Source organism: Mustela lutreola, chromosome 9 (genome assembly GCF_030435805.1).
Source record: "Mustela lutreola isolate mMusLut2 chromosome 9, mMusLut2.pri, whole genome shotgun sequence".
Classification (NCBI taxonomy): domain Eukaryota; kingdom Metazoa; phylum Chordata; class Mammalia; order Carnivora; family Mustelidae; genus Mustela; species Mustela lutreola.
In genome coordinates, this window is record NC_081298.1 from 119,614,654 (window position 1) to 119,632,609 (window position 17,956).

Sequence of the window (17,956 nt, forward strand, 5' to 3'; positions counted from 1 at the left end):
AGGGAAGAAAAGGAAGAAGAAGCAAGAGACACCTCTTATTCCAAGAAACTACCATGGGAAAGTCAATAAACCTATAAAGATTTAAACAAAACTACAGAGTAACTTTAAACAAGTTTGAAGAAATCTAATTGAACAGTTACTAAAAATTTGTAACATTTGTCTACCAAAGCAACCCAGACAAGAGAGACAAACTGCACCAATTAGAGGTGATGCCAGTCACCATCAGGTACCATATGGGTCTGTCAGTTCTATTGTCTTACAGCACCAATAACACTGCATTGTTGTAACACAAAAATTCTTACCATATTCACCAACCCTATTGAACTAAAATGTTTAATGAGTTAACAAGTCAAAGAGTGAGGACCTTTAAAGATAGTTTAAAGTTTTGCAAGTAATCTCTCCCCAATGTGGGTTTGAACTCACAACCAAGAGCAAGAATCATGTTCTCTACTGACAGCCAGCGAGGTGCCCCAGAGAGTAAGGACCTTTTAAGAGAAAACTGCCATCCTAAAAATATTATTGAATTTGAACTCAACACTAAAAACTCATAGATTAAATTTCTCCAAATTCGTGAAAACAAGTTCAGGGTTTAGGCTGAAGCATATGGCTTTTTAAAAAAGTTTTTCTCACTTGCTTCTCACTTATTTTTCAAGTAAGCATAATGATCCCTAAAAATATTAATATCTATGTATCCAACTCACCGTTGAAGTATCAATGATGCTTTTCTCTCTTCCATCAATGTCATCATCTTCATCTTCATCACTGAAATCTGCAGCTGCACTTTCAAGGAATTTGAAATTATCCAGCACAGAGGCAGAATCTGTTAACTCGGATTTTCTGGTTTTAAAACATGTACACTTTGCTCAGTTAGTTTCTTAAACTCAGCATAAGAATCAATCCATATGTTGCACTAACTTCTGTTTACATTTTAACTATGATCCCTCAAATCATATTATGAACTACACAGATTCTTATCCATTATATTTCCATGCATTTTAATTGGCAAGCCACAATAGGAAGTGGTTACTCTTTTAAAAGTACTTTGCAATCCTATCTATTTAGGTTAATGCGATATAAAGAATTCCCCCTCTGGACTCAATATACTTAAGTCAACTTTAATGTCTTTCTTTTTAAAAATATTTTTCTTTTTTTTTTTTTTTTTTTTTTTTTTTTTTTTTTTTTTTAAAGATTTTATTTATTTATTTGACAGAGAGAAATCACAAGTAGATGGAGAGGCAGGCAGAGAGAGAGAGAGGGAAGCAGGCTCTCCGCCGAGCAGAGAGCCCGATGCGGGACTCGATCCCAGGACTCTGAGATCATGACCTGAGCCGAAGGCAGCGGCCTAACCCACTGAGCCACCCAGGCGCCCAAAAATATTTTTCTTATTACCTCTACTTCTTTTTTTTTTTTTCCTATTCTTTTCCTCTCTGCAACTCTTCCTCTAATATATAAATTTCTGAACTAAGAAAATAACTAATAGATATGTCAGTTTTCTCCAACACAATCTTATATTTCTACTGAACAACTAAGGAGTTGAAAAAAAATGCACATAAAGTTACCAAAAAGAACTCAGTCAAATTAATATTACTACAGAACTTGATCCTGTTAATGAATAAACCATTAACCTTTTGAAATGACTGACTTTTCAAATACATATGATTTTAATTTAGTTCCCTCAAAATAAATTTATTAAACAATTTCTTAATGGTCAGAACAGGATGATTTCTTTCCAGTTCATCAGGAAATGTTTTAGATAAGGCATATTTTTAAAGAAAATTTATCCACAACTACAGAGAAAATTTCTAAAACAGATAAATCTTAAATTTCAAATCTGCTGAGAGCTGTTTTTGGTGTTCCACCCTATTCCCTATCCCTACACAAATCAGACAGATTCAGAATAATAGCCTTGTCAGTTTCCAAAGACAGGTCAAGGGCAAAATACAAGACAACGCGAGTGGTCTTTTCTGAATATCTTTATGACTTACAATAATACTTTAGGTAAAACTATAACCAGGCATAAAGCCTACATTGTCTATGCCTACACAAAGAAACAAACTAATCTTACATTTGTATAAATAAGTTAATGTAGTCTTAAATATTAATGAATATACTTAAGAAGGCTCCAGTAACACTTGTTTATAGAAGTATGTTTATAGGAGTCTGTCCTATTTTTGAATCTTTACCTAAATCCCACAATTTTAATGTTCCAAATAACAGAAATTATGTTCTCACTAGAAAATACAGAGAGTTCAATTAAAACCATTCTTATAGCCCAAACATGCAATAAAATGAAGCAAAACAATATTTAGACTTTCACAGAATCTTTGGCTTTTCATTTGCCAAAATTTTTTTCAATAAAGAATGTCCTTATTTAAATATCCATGTTCATTTTAAGCAGAATTATATGTAACTGTGTGACACATGATCCAAAAAGCAAAACAAAATATTTCAAACAGCTACTAAATTTTTCACACTTATTCTAGCAATTAAAAACATACACTTAAAATAGCTTTCCCAAAAAAAGGTAGTTTTCAAAAGAAAGATGAGTTGTATTATTATTAAATAAACAAATGGCTAAGAAAACATTTACTTCTAGAAAATTTGAGGAATTTATAGGATTTCTAGGTCACCAGGAATGAAATTTCATTCTTACAAGATCTAAACTGAGTCCCCAAAAGATGATCTTTTGTGAAGTTCTAATAGTAAGTGACTGATGAGCTTCAAGATATTAAAATCTGCATTACACCTATAAATTTCAAGCAAATAAAAATATTTTTTAAATATTCTTAAAATAATCATAAATAACTAATCCCTATGGGTTATCTTCTACCAAATGAAATTACCTTTTTTTTTTAAATTAAACTTTACAACAACTTATTTCTGCAGCAGTATCTAAAATTCCAAGTATCACAAGTATCTCCCATAAACCAAAAATATTTAATAAGCACTAACATTTTAGCTAAAATGCTTTCTAGACAGAATACTTACCCAATCATTGCCGTCTCTTTAACTTCGGCCTCTGTGCCATTTATAACTGAATCCTGATTTTTGTCATCTTCCCTGTCAGTGACATCACTTGAAAAGCCCAACAAAGCTCGTACTCGTTTAGATTTCACATCTAGAATGGTATCTGTGTAACCCACCTCCTGTAGATACCTGTGTGTGAAGAAGATCCTTACAATTCAGTCATACTGGAATCAGTATTCTGTAACTTAATATATAAATAAAAGTATTTCTTTAAATTCACTGCCTGCATAAGACTTAACAGTACAGTACTATGCTAGTAAGACTTGCTAATAAATAATCTTCCAGCTGCAGATGGAGCTGTCTCTTGCAGTACCAGCCTCTAAGGTCACTGAAAAAAATCAAAGAACTATACAATACACCATTCATTACATTTACCATAAGAAGAAGCTGTTCCTTAATATACCTAATAGCACATTCTTTCTTCTAGGAGGCAAACTCACTCTCAGATTCTTACAGTAGTAATTATTATAACCAGTAGTTTGTTTTTGTTTTGCTTTGTTTTGTTTTACATTTCTGATATAAAGTGTTATCGAATCAAGTGTTTGAGATCTATGGAGGGTATTTCTAGCTTATTTGGTTTCCTCCACGACATACAGGAAGAGTATATTCCAAAGAGTCATTTCTACAGAAAGAAAGCTTTTATCCTGAGACAACTCTAAAATAAAAATAGCCCACAATTCAACTGTGGATGTGGGATGCCTGTGTGCACGTGGGGGTGTGTGTTACAGAGAGGCAGCAGCACAGAAAAAGAGAATAGGTTTGTACTAAGAACTAGATCTGGGTCTAAAGCCCATTTCTGCCGCTTTCTTCCTATGTGACTTTAATTTTCCTGAACCTCTTTTCTTCCCTCTAAAAACGACACACCTAGTACAGTGGGTGGCATACAGAAGGCACTTGATATCCATTAACAACAAAGATGTCAAAAAAAGACCAAAAGAAATATGAAAAAGGCAAATGTCATTACTAATGTCATTAACAAATGTGACAGACAAATATTAGGCATGAACCTGTAAGTAAGCAGCAAGTCTCTGAAATTAAACAGAAAACAAAGGTGGACAAGATACAACCAGTCTTAGGTCAGTTTATTTCAAGATCTGGTATTAATAGATTATAGCTCAAAGACATATTTCACAAAGATATGTGGCCAAAATGAAGTAAATATAACTTACCAAATCAAGATATTCATTTTTCAATACCATCTGATATTTACAGAAAGGTTTTGATTAAAATGTGGGATAATAAATGATTAACTTTCTTGAATTTAATCAGCTCTTCTTAAAAACCAATAGAAAGGTGCTATGTTTTTCTGTTCTAAATATTTGATACATACCTTTCTCTGGCAACAAAATCACACTACAGGTAACTGTTTCAAAGACTGCTCTTTCCATAGGTAAGTTGGCTTTACTATGTAGCTACTTCCTTATTCACTGATAAAATGTCATCTTAAAGGGGGCAGATCCATTCTTCTACATATAGCTGTCCAGTTTTCCCAGCACCATTTATTGAAGAGACTGTCTTTTTTCCACTGTATATTTTTTCCTGTTTTGTCGAAGATTAATTGACCATAGAGTTGAGGGTCCATATCTGGGCTCTCTACTCTGTTCCACTGGTCTATGTGTCTGTTTTTATGCCAGTACCATGCTGTCTTGGTGATCACAGCTTTGTAATAAAGCTTGAAATCAGGTAATGTGATGTCCCCATCTTTATTTAAAAGGGGCAGATCATGGGACGCCTGGGTGGCTCAGTTGGTTGGACAACTGCTTTCGGCTCAGGTCATGATCCCGGAGTCCCGGGATCGAGTCCCGCATCAGGCTCCCAGCTCCACGGGGAGTCTGCTTCTCCCTCTGACCTTCTCCTCGCTCATGCTCTCTCTCACTGTCTCTCTCTCAAATAAATAAATAAAATCTTTAAAAAAAAAAAAAAAAGGGGCAGATCATGAGTCTTTTAAAGTTTCTGAAATTATCTCTCAGAAAGTTTACTACGATAACTACTCCCCATAAAAAAGAAAATGAGCACTTTAAAAACACATTTATGAAAGAAAAATGTATACATCATATTTAAGAACAAGGTGAGGGCACTATGAAAACCACTTATTAAATGTTAGTGAATTCTCATTTTTTTCTAACTTTAAATAGATACCAAATACATAAAAGGAGACATTTTAATATTCTTTTCCCATTAGTCCAAAGGAATGGCTGGCACAAATCCACTCTGGAAACCGTTAGTGTAGACTACTCACAGGAAACTCAAAAACATGTAAGTAAATTTCATTTTAATGAACCACAAATCAGAATACCAATTTCAAATGTGATATGCAAGGCAATGGCAGTGAGCTGGTTAAGTGGCTAATAGCCTACCATCTGACATCTGAACCTCATTCCAACTCTGTTCCCTCTTTATAGTCTCAAATACACATTTTATAGGAGAAAGTATATGTTAGTGCAAATTAAGGAAATTTAAAAAGTTCTTCAATCTATTTAAAATAGGAAGTTTAAAAGCAACACAAAATATATCTAAATATAGATTAGATTTAAATCAAGACATAATGTATATTTGGGTATAAAAGATGCAAAAAGTAACAATTTTATTTATTTATTTGAGAGAGAGAGAGAGAATACAGAAGCAGGAGAAGGGAAGGTAGAGGGAGAAGCAGGCTCTCTGCTGAGGAGGGAACACAACAAGGGGCTCCATCAATCCCAGAATCCTGGGATCATGATCTGAGCTGGAAGCAGACACTTAACTGACTGAGCCACCAAGGTGCCCCTAGAATGCTTTCAAATGTAAATATAAGTGTATATTAAAATTTAGAAGCTTAAAGGTATACTCTAAGCTAAAATTATAAAAGAATTTATTTTTGGTAATTCTTATTAATATTTAATGAAAAATAAAATCTGCAGGGGGATAAATGCTTACTATGAAAAAGGAACAAAAATTCAATTAAGCTTTTTCATAGCAGCAGTCCAATAAGAAGAGATAAAATTACTGAATTGAAAATGCAAAAAAAATACATATATATCCTGATGAAAACATACTTTTTCTGTTTGACCACAGGATACTTACTGTCTGAGTAGTTGTCGACCTTGTTTCCACATTAACTGGCTGTTTTGCTGTGGCTGTACCTCTGTTTCATTACCTTCATCTGGAAAACATTAAATCATAATAAAAGTGCCTTGTTTCATTCATTAGAGGGCATTTCAATTCATAAAATATGACCAATAAAAATGTATAAGATTAAGAATATGCAAAACTACACTGTAAGGTATGTTTTAGGACAATATATATTTTTAAACTAATTTCCTTAACAAAAATAGTATCAATTCGTTATTGCTACTAGACTCCCCTGAGCACTAGCAGAACTAAAATAAAGACATTTTCCCAATCTCTACTAGCCTGAGAATTTTCGTCCAGGACAAAGACCTATTCAAATCAAGTCACACGGTAAGAGTCAAATGAAAGTATTATGGAGCACCACATCAGAGCTAGAACAAAGCATTCAGGAATGATGACAGAAAAGTCAGTCTGGTAAAGAGTAGATAGGGAAAAAATAATTTCAATCCAAATCTATTTCCTTCACTAGTTATTAAATGAAAACTTCAAATATTCTTTTGAAGACATCCTTTCAATGAAAACCACCTAAGTCTTATAAAGCTTAAATTCATCATTCAGTAGAAAGTGAACGCATTCAAGAAGATAGTAAAATAAAAAGAGCCTTCTGTGATAAATCTGGACTACAGAATTTCCAAACTATACTCTGACTCAACTTTAAAAATACAAAAAATTCTCACTTTCTATCAGCTCTCGATTAAACTGTAAGAAACTGTTATCTTTTACAGAGTTTTATTCACTGGAGATGTAAGAGAGGCTGAGAAAATTTATTTTATGATATTTGATGTTAAGCATTTACTATGTTCCAGATGCTGTGTTAAAAACACATTCATGGGCGCCTGGGTGGCTCAGTGGGTTAATCCTCTGCCTTTGGCTCAGGTCATGATCTCAAGGTCCTGGGATTGAGTCCCGCATCGGGCTCTCTGCTCAGCGGGGAGCCTGCTTCTTCCTCTCTCTCTGCCTGCCTCTCTTCCTACCTGTGATTTCTCTCTCTGTGTGTCAAATAAATAAAAATCTTAAAAAAAAAAAAAAACACATTCATTATCTCCTTTAATCTTTACAACCTGAAAAGATAGGTGTTATTACTATCCCCATTTTAAAGATGAAAAAGATGAGTTTTACAAGTTAACTGTATGATTTCCAATTAAGTGCTGAAATCATGTCTGAGTCCAGCGCTCACGTTTCCCTCTACATGCTATCACTGCAACGATAAAAAATTAAAGAAATATATAAATAAGAATTAGATTTTCCATTTTCAATTTTCCTCCTAAAATAATCAGGCCAAGCTCTGTGATACACCAAAGAAACATTAAGAGAAGGAAGGGAAAAATAAAGGAGGGGAGTGGTTGGAGCGGGAGATGAACCATGAGAGACTGTGGACTCCAGGAAACAGGCGGAGGGTTTCAGAGGAGAGAGGGGTGGGGGGATGGGTTGGCTTAGTGATGGGTATTAAGGAGAGCACGTATTGCAATGAAGCACTGGGTGTTATATGCAAATAACGAATCATGGAACACTACGTCAAAAACTAATGAAGTACTGTACAGTGACTAACATAACATTAAAAATAAAGAAAGAAAGAAAATCAAAAGAAACAGCAGTAGACCAGACTGCGGCAAGAAGATTAAGTTACCTCAAAAAGGTAGATTACTTTGGTATGACCTCAGAGGGTATACTTTTAAAAAAAGGGCAAAAATAATGTCCCCATACCTAGGAAAAACAACACACATATTGTTTCCACTGACCCACAAATTCAAGAACTATGGTTCACAAATGGTTCCACACATTCAGGAATATACTATAGTATGTTCTAATAGATCTTAAGTTAAGTAAGCTATACTTGCCAAGTAATACTTATAGTGGCATTCCAAAAGACTAAAAATTTCATATGTGAAGGAACTTTTGAGGTCATCTAATTTCCCATCAGTACAGGCCTCTCTAAGCCACCCTCAGAAGTACTCCACTGCCTGTGCCTACTTTGGCAGCTAGTGATGTTACCAGAGTACAACACATACACTCAATGGAATACTATTTACAAGGAATTATTTACAGATACGCAGCATCAGGAACAAATCTCAAATACATTATGCTAAGTGAGCAAAGCTAGAATCAGAAGGCTATATTCTGCATGATTCTGGAATTCATATGACTTTCTAGAAAAGGCAAAACTATAAGAACATAAAACAGATGAGTGGCTGCCACGGGATTAGACTGGTGGCAAAGGGGCTGACTACAAAGGGTAGTAGTAACAAGATTATATGCTTTTGCGAAAACACTAAAAAAGTGAATTTTACTTATGTGAATACTATCTTAATAAAAAATAAATTAAGCCTATAAGAATGCATCTTCACCCTCTTTAAAAGTATATTCATGCATTGAGATAGATTTCTGACTCCCTGTTACATGTTTTTTTTAAAAAGTCTAAAGTTAAGAGAAAAAAAAACTCTTATACATGCGAACTTGATTTTCCCCACATTTCCTTATCCAAGCTAAAATTCACAGTTCTCTTAATCAACTATCAGATTCATTCTCACTTTATCAAGTTAAAAAAAATGACATCAAACAAAAGGGAAGATTTTAAAGTTGGTAAGAGTTGAACTGCTTGGTAATATAAAAGTAGTTGACTGATACTTCCAGTCAAGTTGGAAGTAACAGGGATCCAATTCACCCTGAAACAAAATAGATGAAATCATGGTTAAGACCTGCTGTCAGGCAACAAAGGACAATGATCCCTGAGAAAAAGGAAGCACACAGCACACTGATTATTCCAGCTTACCACCCTGACAGAGTTTCTAGATTGTGGCATACAAACACAGTATCTGAGGAAATAATGGCTGAAAAGTTCAGTAATTCATGAAAACTATAAATCCACAGATCTAAGAGACTCAATGAACCCCAAGCACAAGAAAACACTGGAAAGGGGGACACATGGGAACTACACCAAAACACACGATAATGAAATTGCTTAAAACCAATGACAAAATAAAAAATCTTAAAAGTGCCAGAGAAAAAGGTCATGTTCTGCATACAGAAGAATGGAGATAAGCTTAATAGAAGATCTCTCATCAGAAACAATGGAAGCAAGCAAAAGAAAGACTTTCAGACACACAAAAGCTGAAAGAATTCACCGGCAGCAGCCCATATTATAGGATATATAAAAGTCCTTGAGGTAGATGGACCGTGACACCAGAAAATATAGATCCACACAAAGAATGATGAGCACTGGAAATATATACTGTTTAGATTGTTTAAATCTCTTTAAGAGAATTGACTGTTTAACAAAAATAATAATGTAGGGACGCCTGGGTGGCACAGTTGGTTAAGCGGCTGCCTTCGGCTCAGGTCATGATCCCAGCATCCTGGGATCAAGTCCCGAATCGGGCTCCTTGCTCAGCAGGGAGCCTGCTTCTCTCTCTGCCTCTGCCTGCCACTCTGTCTGCCTGTGTTCACTCTGAGAAATAAATAAATAATATCTTTAAAAAATAATAATAATGTAGTGTGTAACTTACAACATAATAGAAGCAAAATAATGTGAAAACAACTGCCAAAGAGAGATGGAAATCCATATTTACAAGGCTCTCATACTATAAGAAGTGGTATATTGTCACTTAAAGATACACTGCGCCAAGTTAAAAAAAAAAGTATACTGTAAACCCTAAGGCAACCACCGAAATAACAAAGAGTTACAGCTAGTAAGTCAGCAAGAGATAAAAATAGAATAATTTTAAAAAATAACCAATAACTATATTATCCCAAAGAAATCCAGGAGAGGAAAAGGTATCAAAGAACAGACTGAACAAACAGAAAACAAACAGCAAGATGGGTAGCTTTAAATCTAACCATATAAATAGTCACATGAAAAGTAAATGGTCGGGGGAGGAGTCAAGATGGCGGAGAAGTAGCAAGCTGAGACTGCTTCAGCTAGCCGGAGATCAGCTAAATAGCTTATCTAAAGATTGCAAACACCTGAAAATCCATCGGCAGATCGAAGAGAAGAAGAACAGCAATTCTGGAAACAGAAAAACAACCACTTTCTGAAAGGTAGGACCGGCGGAGAAGTGAATCCAAAGCGACGGGAAGATAGACCCCGGGGGGAGGGGCCGGCTCCCGGCAAGCGGCGGAGCAACCGCGCACAAAATCAGGACTTTTAAAAGTCTGTTCCGCGGAGGGACATCGCTCCAGAGGCTAAACCGGAGCGAAGCCCACGCGGGGTCAGCGTGGCCTCAGGTCCCGCAGGGTCACAGAAGGATCGGGGGTGTCTGAGTGTCGCAGAGCTTGCGGGTATTGGAACGGGAAAGCCGGCTACAGAGACAGAGCCGACAGTAAGCTCGCAGCTCCGTGTTACCTTGAACCGGTCGCAGGCTCGGTGAGCTCGGAGCGCGGCCGGAGGTCAGGCAGACGGGAGTAACTGGGCGCTGTTCTCTGAGGGCGCACTGAGGAGTGGGGCCCTGGGCTCTCGGCTCCTCCGGGCCGGAGACCAGGAGGCCGCCATTTGTATTCCCGTCCTCTGGAACTCTACGGAAAGCGCTCAGGGAACAAAAGCTCCTGAAAGCAAACCCGAGCGGATTACTCACCCCGGCCCCGGGTAAGGGCGGTGTAATTCCGCCTGGGGCAAAGACACTTGAAAATCACTACAACAGGCCCCTCCCCCAGAAGATCAACAAGAAATCCAGCCGAGACCAAGCTCACCTACCAAGGAGTGCGGTTTCAATACCAAGGAGAGCAGCAGAATTCCAGAGGAGGAGAAAGCCAAGCACGGAACTCATGGCTTTTTTCCTGTGATTTTTTTTAGTCTTGCAGTTAATTTAATTTTTTCTTTTTCATTTTTTTTTTTTTTTCTCGCCTTCGGGTAAAATTTTTTTTTTTTTTTTTTTTTAACTGTTACCTTTTTCTTTTTTAACGATTTTTTACTAGTTTATCTAATATATATATTTTTTTTTTTACATTTTTCTTAGGTGTTTTCTTTTTTAAAAAAAAAATTCTTTTCTTTTTTTTTTTTTTTTTTTTTTTTTTTTCTTTTTTCTTTCTTCCTTTTTGAACCTCTTTTTATCCCCTTTCTCCCCACTCACGATTTTGGATCTCTTCTAATTTGGCTAAAGCATATTTTCCTGGGGTTGTTGCCACCCTTTTAGTATTTTACTTGCCCCTTCATTTACTCTTATCTGGACAAAATGACAAGACGTAAAAATTCACCACAAAAAAAAGAACAAGAGGCAGTACCGAAGGCTAGGGACCTAATCAATACAGACATCGGTAATATGTCAGATCTAGAGTTCAGAATGACAATTCTCAAGGTTCTAGCCGGGCTCGAAAAAGGCATGGAAGATATTAGAGAAACCCTCTCGAGAGATATAAAAGCCCTTTCTGGAGAAATAAAAGAACTAAAATCTAACCAAGTTGAAATCAAAAAAGCTATTAATGAGGTGCAATCAAAAATGGAGGCTCTCACTGCTAGGATAAATGAGGCAGAAGAAAGAATTAGTGATATAGAAGACCAAATGACAGAGAATAAAGAAGCTGATCAAAAGAGGGACAAACAGCTACTGGACCACGAGGGGAGAATTCGAGAAATAAGTGACACCATAAGACGAAACAACATTAGAATAATTGGGATTCCAGAAGAAGAAGAAAGTGAGAGGGGAGCAGAAGGTATACTGGAGAGAATTATTGGGGAGAATTTCCCCAATATGGCAAAGGGAACAAGCATCAAAATTCAGGAGGTTCAGAGAATGCCCCTCAAAATAAATAAGAATAGGCCCACACCCCGTCACATAATAGTAAAATTTACAAGTCTCAATGACAAAGAGAAAATCCTGAAAGCAGCCCGGGAAAAGAAGTCTGTAACATACAATGGTAAAAATATTAGATTGGCAGCTGACTTATCCACAGAGACCTGGCAGGCCAGAAAGAGCTGGCATGATATTTTCAGAGCACTAAACGAGAAAAACATGCAGCCAAGAATACTATATCCAGCTAGGCTATCATTGAAAATAGAAGGAGAGATTAAAAGCTTCCAGGACAAACAACAACTGAAAGAATTTGCAAATACCAAACCAGCTCTACAGGAAATATTGAAAGGGGTCCTCTAAGCAAAGAGAGAGCCTACAAGTGGTAGATCAGAAAGGAACAGAGACCATATACAGTAACAGTCACCTTACAGGCAATACAATGGCACTAAATTCATATCTCTCAATAGTTACCCTGAATGTGAATGGGCTAAATGCCCCTGTCAAAAGACACAGGGTATCAGAATGGATAAAAAAACAAAACCCATCTATATGTTGCCTCCAAGAAACACATTTTAAGCCCGAAGACACCTCCAGATTTAAAGTGAGGGGGTGGAAAAGAATTTACCATGCTAATGGACATCAGAAGAAAGCAGGAGTGGCAATCCTTATATCAGATCAATTAGATTTTAAGCCAAAGACTGTAATAAGAGATGAGGAAGGACACTATATCATACTCAAAGGGTCTGTCCAACAAGAAGATTTAGCAATTTTAAATATCTATGCCCCCAACGTGGGAGCAGCCAACTATATAAACCAATTAATAACAAAATCAAAGAAACACATAAACAACAATACAATAATAGTAGGGGACTTTAATATTCCCCTCACTGAAATGGACAGGTCATCCAAGCAAAAGATCAGCAAGGAAATAAAGGCCTTAAATGACACACTGGACCAGATGGACATCACAGATATATTCAGAATATTTCATCCCAAAGCAACAGAATACACATTCTTCTCTAGTGCACATGGTACATTCTCCAGAATAGATCACATCCTCGGTCCTAAATCAGGACTCAACCGGTATCAAAAGATTGGGATCATTCCCTGCATATTTTCAGACCACAATGCTCTAAAGCTAGAACTCAACCACAAAAGGAAGTTTGGAAAGAACCCAAATACATGGAGACTAAACAGTATCCTTCTAAAGAATGAATGGGTCAACCGGGAAATTAAAGAAGAATTGAAAAAAATCATGGAAACAAATGATAATGAAAATACAACGGTTCAAAATCTGTGGGACACAACAAAGGCAGTCCTGAGAGGAAAATATATAGCGGTACAAGCCTTTCTCAAGAAACAAGAAAGGTCTCAGGTACACAACCTAACCCTACACCTAAAGGAGCTGGAGAAGGAACAAGAAAGAAACCCTAAGCCCAGCAGGAGAAGAGAAATCATAAAGATCAGAGCAGAAATCAATGAAATAGAAACCAAAAAAACAATAGAACAAATCAACGAAACTAGGAGCTGGTTCTTTGAAAGAATTAATAAAATTGATAAACCCCTGGCCCGACTTATCAAAAAGAAAAGAGAAAGGACCCAAATAAATAAAATAATGAATGAAAGAGGAGAGATCACAACTAACACCAAGGAAATACAAACTATTATAAGAACATACTATGAGCAACTCTACGGCAATAAATTTGACAATCTGGAAGAAATGGATGCATTCCTAGAAACATATAAACTACCACAACTGAACCATGAAGAAATAGAAAGCCTGAACAGACCCATAACCAGTAAGGAGATTGAAACAGTCATTAAAAATCTCCAAACAAACAAAAGCCCAGGGCCAGACGGCTTCCCGGGGGAATTCTACCAAACATTTAAAGAAGAACTAATTCCTATTCTCCTGAAACTGTTCCAAAAAATAGAAATGGAAGGAAAACTTCCAAACTCATTTTATGAGGCCAGCATCACCTTGATCCCAAAACCAGACAAGGATCCCACCAAAAAAGAGAGCTATAGACCGATATCCTTGATGAACACAGATGCGAAAATACTCAACAAAATACTAGCCAATCGGATTCAACAGTACATTAAAAAGATTATTCACCACGACCAAGTGGGATTTATTCCAGGGCTGCAAGGTTGGTTCAACATCCGCAAATCAGTCAATGTGATACAACACATCAATAAAAGTAAGAACAAGAACCATATGATACTCTCAATAGATGCTGAAAAAGCATTTGACAAAGTACAACATCCCTTCCTGATCAAAACTCTTCAAAGTGTAGGGATAGAGGGCACATACCTCAATATCATCAAAGCCATCTATGAAAAACCCACCGCAAATATCATTCTCAATGGAGAAAAACTGAAAGCTTTTCCGCTAAGGTCAGGAACACGGCAGGGATGTCCATTATCACCACTGCTATTCAACATCGTACTAGAGGTCCTAGCCTCAGCAATCAGACAACAAAAGGAAATTAAAGGCATCCAAATCGGCAAAGAAGAAGTCAAATTATCACTCTTCGCAGATGATATGATACTATATGTGGAAAACCCAAAAGACTCCACTCCAAAACTGCTAGAACTTATACAGGAATTCAGTAAAGTGTCAGGATATAAAATCAATGCACAGAAATCAGTTGCATTTCTCTACACCAAAAGCAAGACAGAAGAAAGAGATATTAAGGAGTCAATCCCATTTACAATTGCATCCAAAACCATAAGATACCTAGGAATAAACCTAACCAAAGAGACACAGAATCTATACTCAGAAAACTATAAAGTACTCATGAAAGAAATTGAGGAAGACACAAAGAAATGGAAAAATGTTCCATGCTCCTGGATTGGAAGAATAAATATTGTGAAAATGTCTATGCTACCTAAAGCAATCTACACATTTAATGCAATTCCTATCAAAGTACCATCCATCTTTTTCAAAGAAATGGAACAAATAATTCTAAAATTTATATGGAACCAGAAAAGACCTCGAATAGCCAAAGGGATATTGAAAAAGAAAGCCAACGTTGGTGGCATCACAATTCCGGACTTCAAGCTCTATTACAAAGCTGTCATCATCAAGACAGCATGGTACTGGCACAAAAACAGACACATAGATCAATGGAACAGAATAGAGAGCCCAGAAATAGACCCTCAACTCTATGGTCAACTAATCTTCGACAAAGCAGGAAAGAATGTCCAATGGAAAAAAGACAGCCTTTTCAATAAATGGTGCTGGGAAAATTGGACAGCCACATGCAGAAAAATGAAATTGGACCATTTCCTTACACCACACACAAAAATAGACTCAAAATGGATGAAGGACCTCAATGTACGAAAGGAATCCATCAAAATCCTTGAGGAGAACACGGGCAGCAACCTCTTCGACCTCTGCCGCAGCAACATCTTCCTAGGAACAACGCAAAAGGCAAGGGAAGCAAGGGAAAAAATGAACTACTGGGATTTCATCAAGATCAAAAGCTTTTGCACAGCAAAGGAAACAGTTAACAAAATCAAAAGACAACTGACAGAATGGGAGAAGATATTTGCAAACGACATATCAGATAAAGGACTAGTGTCCAGAATCTATAAAGAACTTAGCAAACTCAACACCCAAAGAACAAATAATCCAATCAAGAAATGGGCAGAAGACATGAACAGACATTTCTGCAAAGAAGACATCCAGATGGCCAACAGACACATGAAAAAGTGCTCCATATCACTTGGCATCAGGGAAATACAAATCAAAACCACAATGAGATATCACCTCACACCAGTCAGAATGGCTAAAATCAACAAGTCAGGAAATGACAGATGCTGGCGAGGATGCGGAGAAAGGGGAACCCTCCTACACTGTTGGTGGGAATGCAAGCTGGTGCAGCCACTCTGGAAAACAGCATGGAGGTACCTCAAAATGTTGAAAATAGAACTGCCCTATGACCCAGCAATTGCACTATTGGGTATTTACCCTAAAGATACAAATGTAGTGATCCAAAGGGACACATGCACCCGAATGTTTATAGCAGCAATGTCCACAATAGCCAAACTATGGAAAGAACCTAGATGTCCATCAACAGATGAATGGATCAAGAAGATGTGGTATATATACACAATGGAATACTATGCAGCCATCAAAAGAAATGAAATCTTGCCATTTGCAACAACATGGATGGAACTAGAGCGTATCATGCTTAGCGAAATAAGTCAAGCAGAGAAAGACAACTATCATATGATCTCCCTGATATGAGGAAGTGGTGATGCAACATGGAGGCTTAAGTGGGTAGAAGAATAAATGAAACAAGATGGGATTGGGAGGGAGACAAACCATAAGTGACTCTTAATCTCACAAAACAAACTGAGGGTTGCCGGGGGGAGGGGGTTGGGGAGAAGGGGGTGGGATTATGGACATTGGGGAGGGTATGTGATTTGGTGAGTGCTGTGAAGTGTGTAAACCTGGTGATTCACAGACCTGGGGATAAAAATATATGTATATAAAAAATATATGTTTATAAAAAATAAAAAAAAAAAAAAAAAAAAAAAAAAAAAAAAAAGTAAATGGTCTAAACATCTCAATTAAAAGACAGAATTTGTCACTCTGGATAAAAATACTCATTTTTATTATGTACCTGGCTTCTAATATTAAATAAAAGAAGCTAAAATATGGAAGATAAATAGATTTTAACATAACCTGGGGTAAAATTTCCTAGGGTAGAGGGGGGAGAAAAAGTTAGAAGGGAAATTCATTTTATTGTGAAAATTGTCTCAGAAAATGACTGGATTATCAGTTTAAAAAGAAATACTGTAAATGGATAAAAGAGCAAATACTAGAAGAATTCCTGCTTCTTTAAAGTGTACCCTGCTTGGATACACCACCTTCTACCCTCTCCTAGTCACTGTCCTCATCACTGCCACCCACAAATCCCTCAATAACGCTTGGAACCAGGCTTACATGCCTCCTCTGCAACCAAACGTTTACCTCATCTTAAGCAAAGTTAATATTCATGTGGGTGATCCACTTCAGCCTCCCCACAACCACCACCCTCTCTAGCTGTCATACCTTAGATCCTGTCACTATGAAGAACAAGCACAGATACAAACTCCTTCTCTGAGCATTTTCTGCAAGCTCCTATTCCCACCTCACCAGTTCTTCCTTAGCTGGAACCTTAGACCAGGGGCCAGCAAATTACAAGCTGCAAGTCAAATGTGGCCTGCCGTACTCATTCACGTATGTGTTGTGGTTACTTTCATGTTAGGATGTCAGAGTTGAGTAACTGCAACAGAGCACATATGGCCTAAAAAGCACAAATAGTACTATCTGGCCTTTACAGGAAAAGTTGGCTGGCCTGCTCCGGACCACAGCCTATCCCCTCACTTTTACCCATTAGCCTCCTTTTGTCCTCACTTCCTTTCCTTTCGAGTTTCAGTTCACAGTCTACCACTTCAACTATTCTTTAGTCTATGTCCTCAAATTTCTTGTCCGTCTGGTCTCTCCATGAATTCAAGAATTTTTACCCAAGCTGTCAAGGGTGCAAACCAATGCATGTATATGAATTCACGATCACACTCCTCAACTGGACCCTTAGCTTTTCCCAATCCTACTGTTTGTGATCAGTTTGCTCTCCTGCTCTTATTTTAAACTTCTCTACTTTTCTTAAACCTTTCATACACTCTAAGCAGGTAATCCAGTCCCACACATAAAGCTATCACATTAAATACTCACCACCAAAGTGAAGCCCAAACCTACAAATCCATCACCTAATGTTTCCATTCTTTCTTGAGAATAAAAGACATGCTCCTCCCTCCATTCTTTGTCCTTCCGATTCTGACTATCTTTTCTCTTTCATTTTTATTTGCTCCTCTTCTAAGAAACACATCTCCCCCCCCCCCCGCCAACACACACACTTTCCTTGACCCCATGTACCCTTTAAGCTATCCCTCTCTTTCACCTTCACAATCTAAGCTTCCTGAAAAGATAACTGTGGCTTAGTCTTCATATTCTACTCATATCTTTGTTTCTACCCTTTTCTCCAGAACTGCCCACAGTAATGACCCATGTATCACTAAATCTTAAAGCTACTCTTTAGAACCTC

General features: G+C 37.1%; 1 protein-coding gene across 3 annotated transcripts in view; it reads right to left on the bottom strand.

The window, feature by feature from the left end:
* Positions 1–17,956, bottom strand: part of STRN (striatin) — a 124,967-nt gene that overhangs the window by 54,611 nt on the left and 52,400 nt on the right. For all 3 annotated transcript variants that reach the window (XM_059188646.1, XM_059188645.1, XM_059188647.1), the window contains exons 4-6: positions 6,088–6,166; positions 2,989–3,156; positions 702–837 (exon numbers count right to left, since the gene is read on the bottom strand). In XM_059188646.1, coding sequence (XP_059044629.1) covers positions 702–837; positions 2,989–3,156; positions 6,088–6,166 — 383 coding nt within the window. The remainder of the gene's footprint in view (positions 1–701; positions 838–2,988; positions 3,157–6,087; positions 6,167–17,956) is intronic.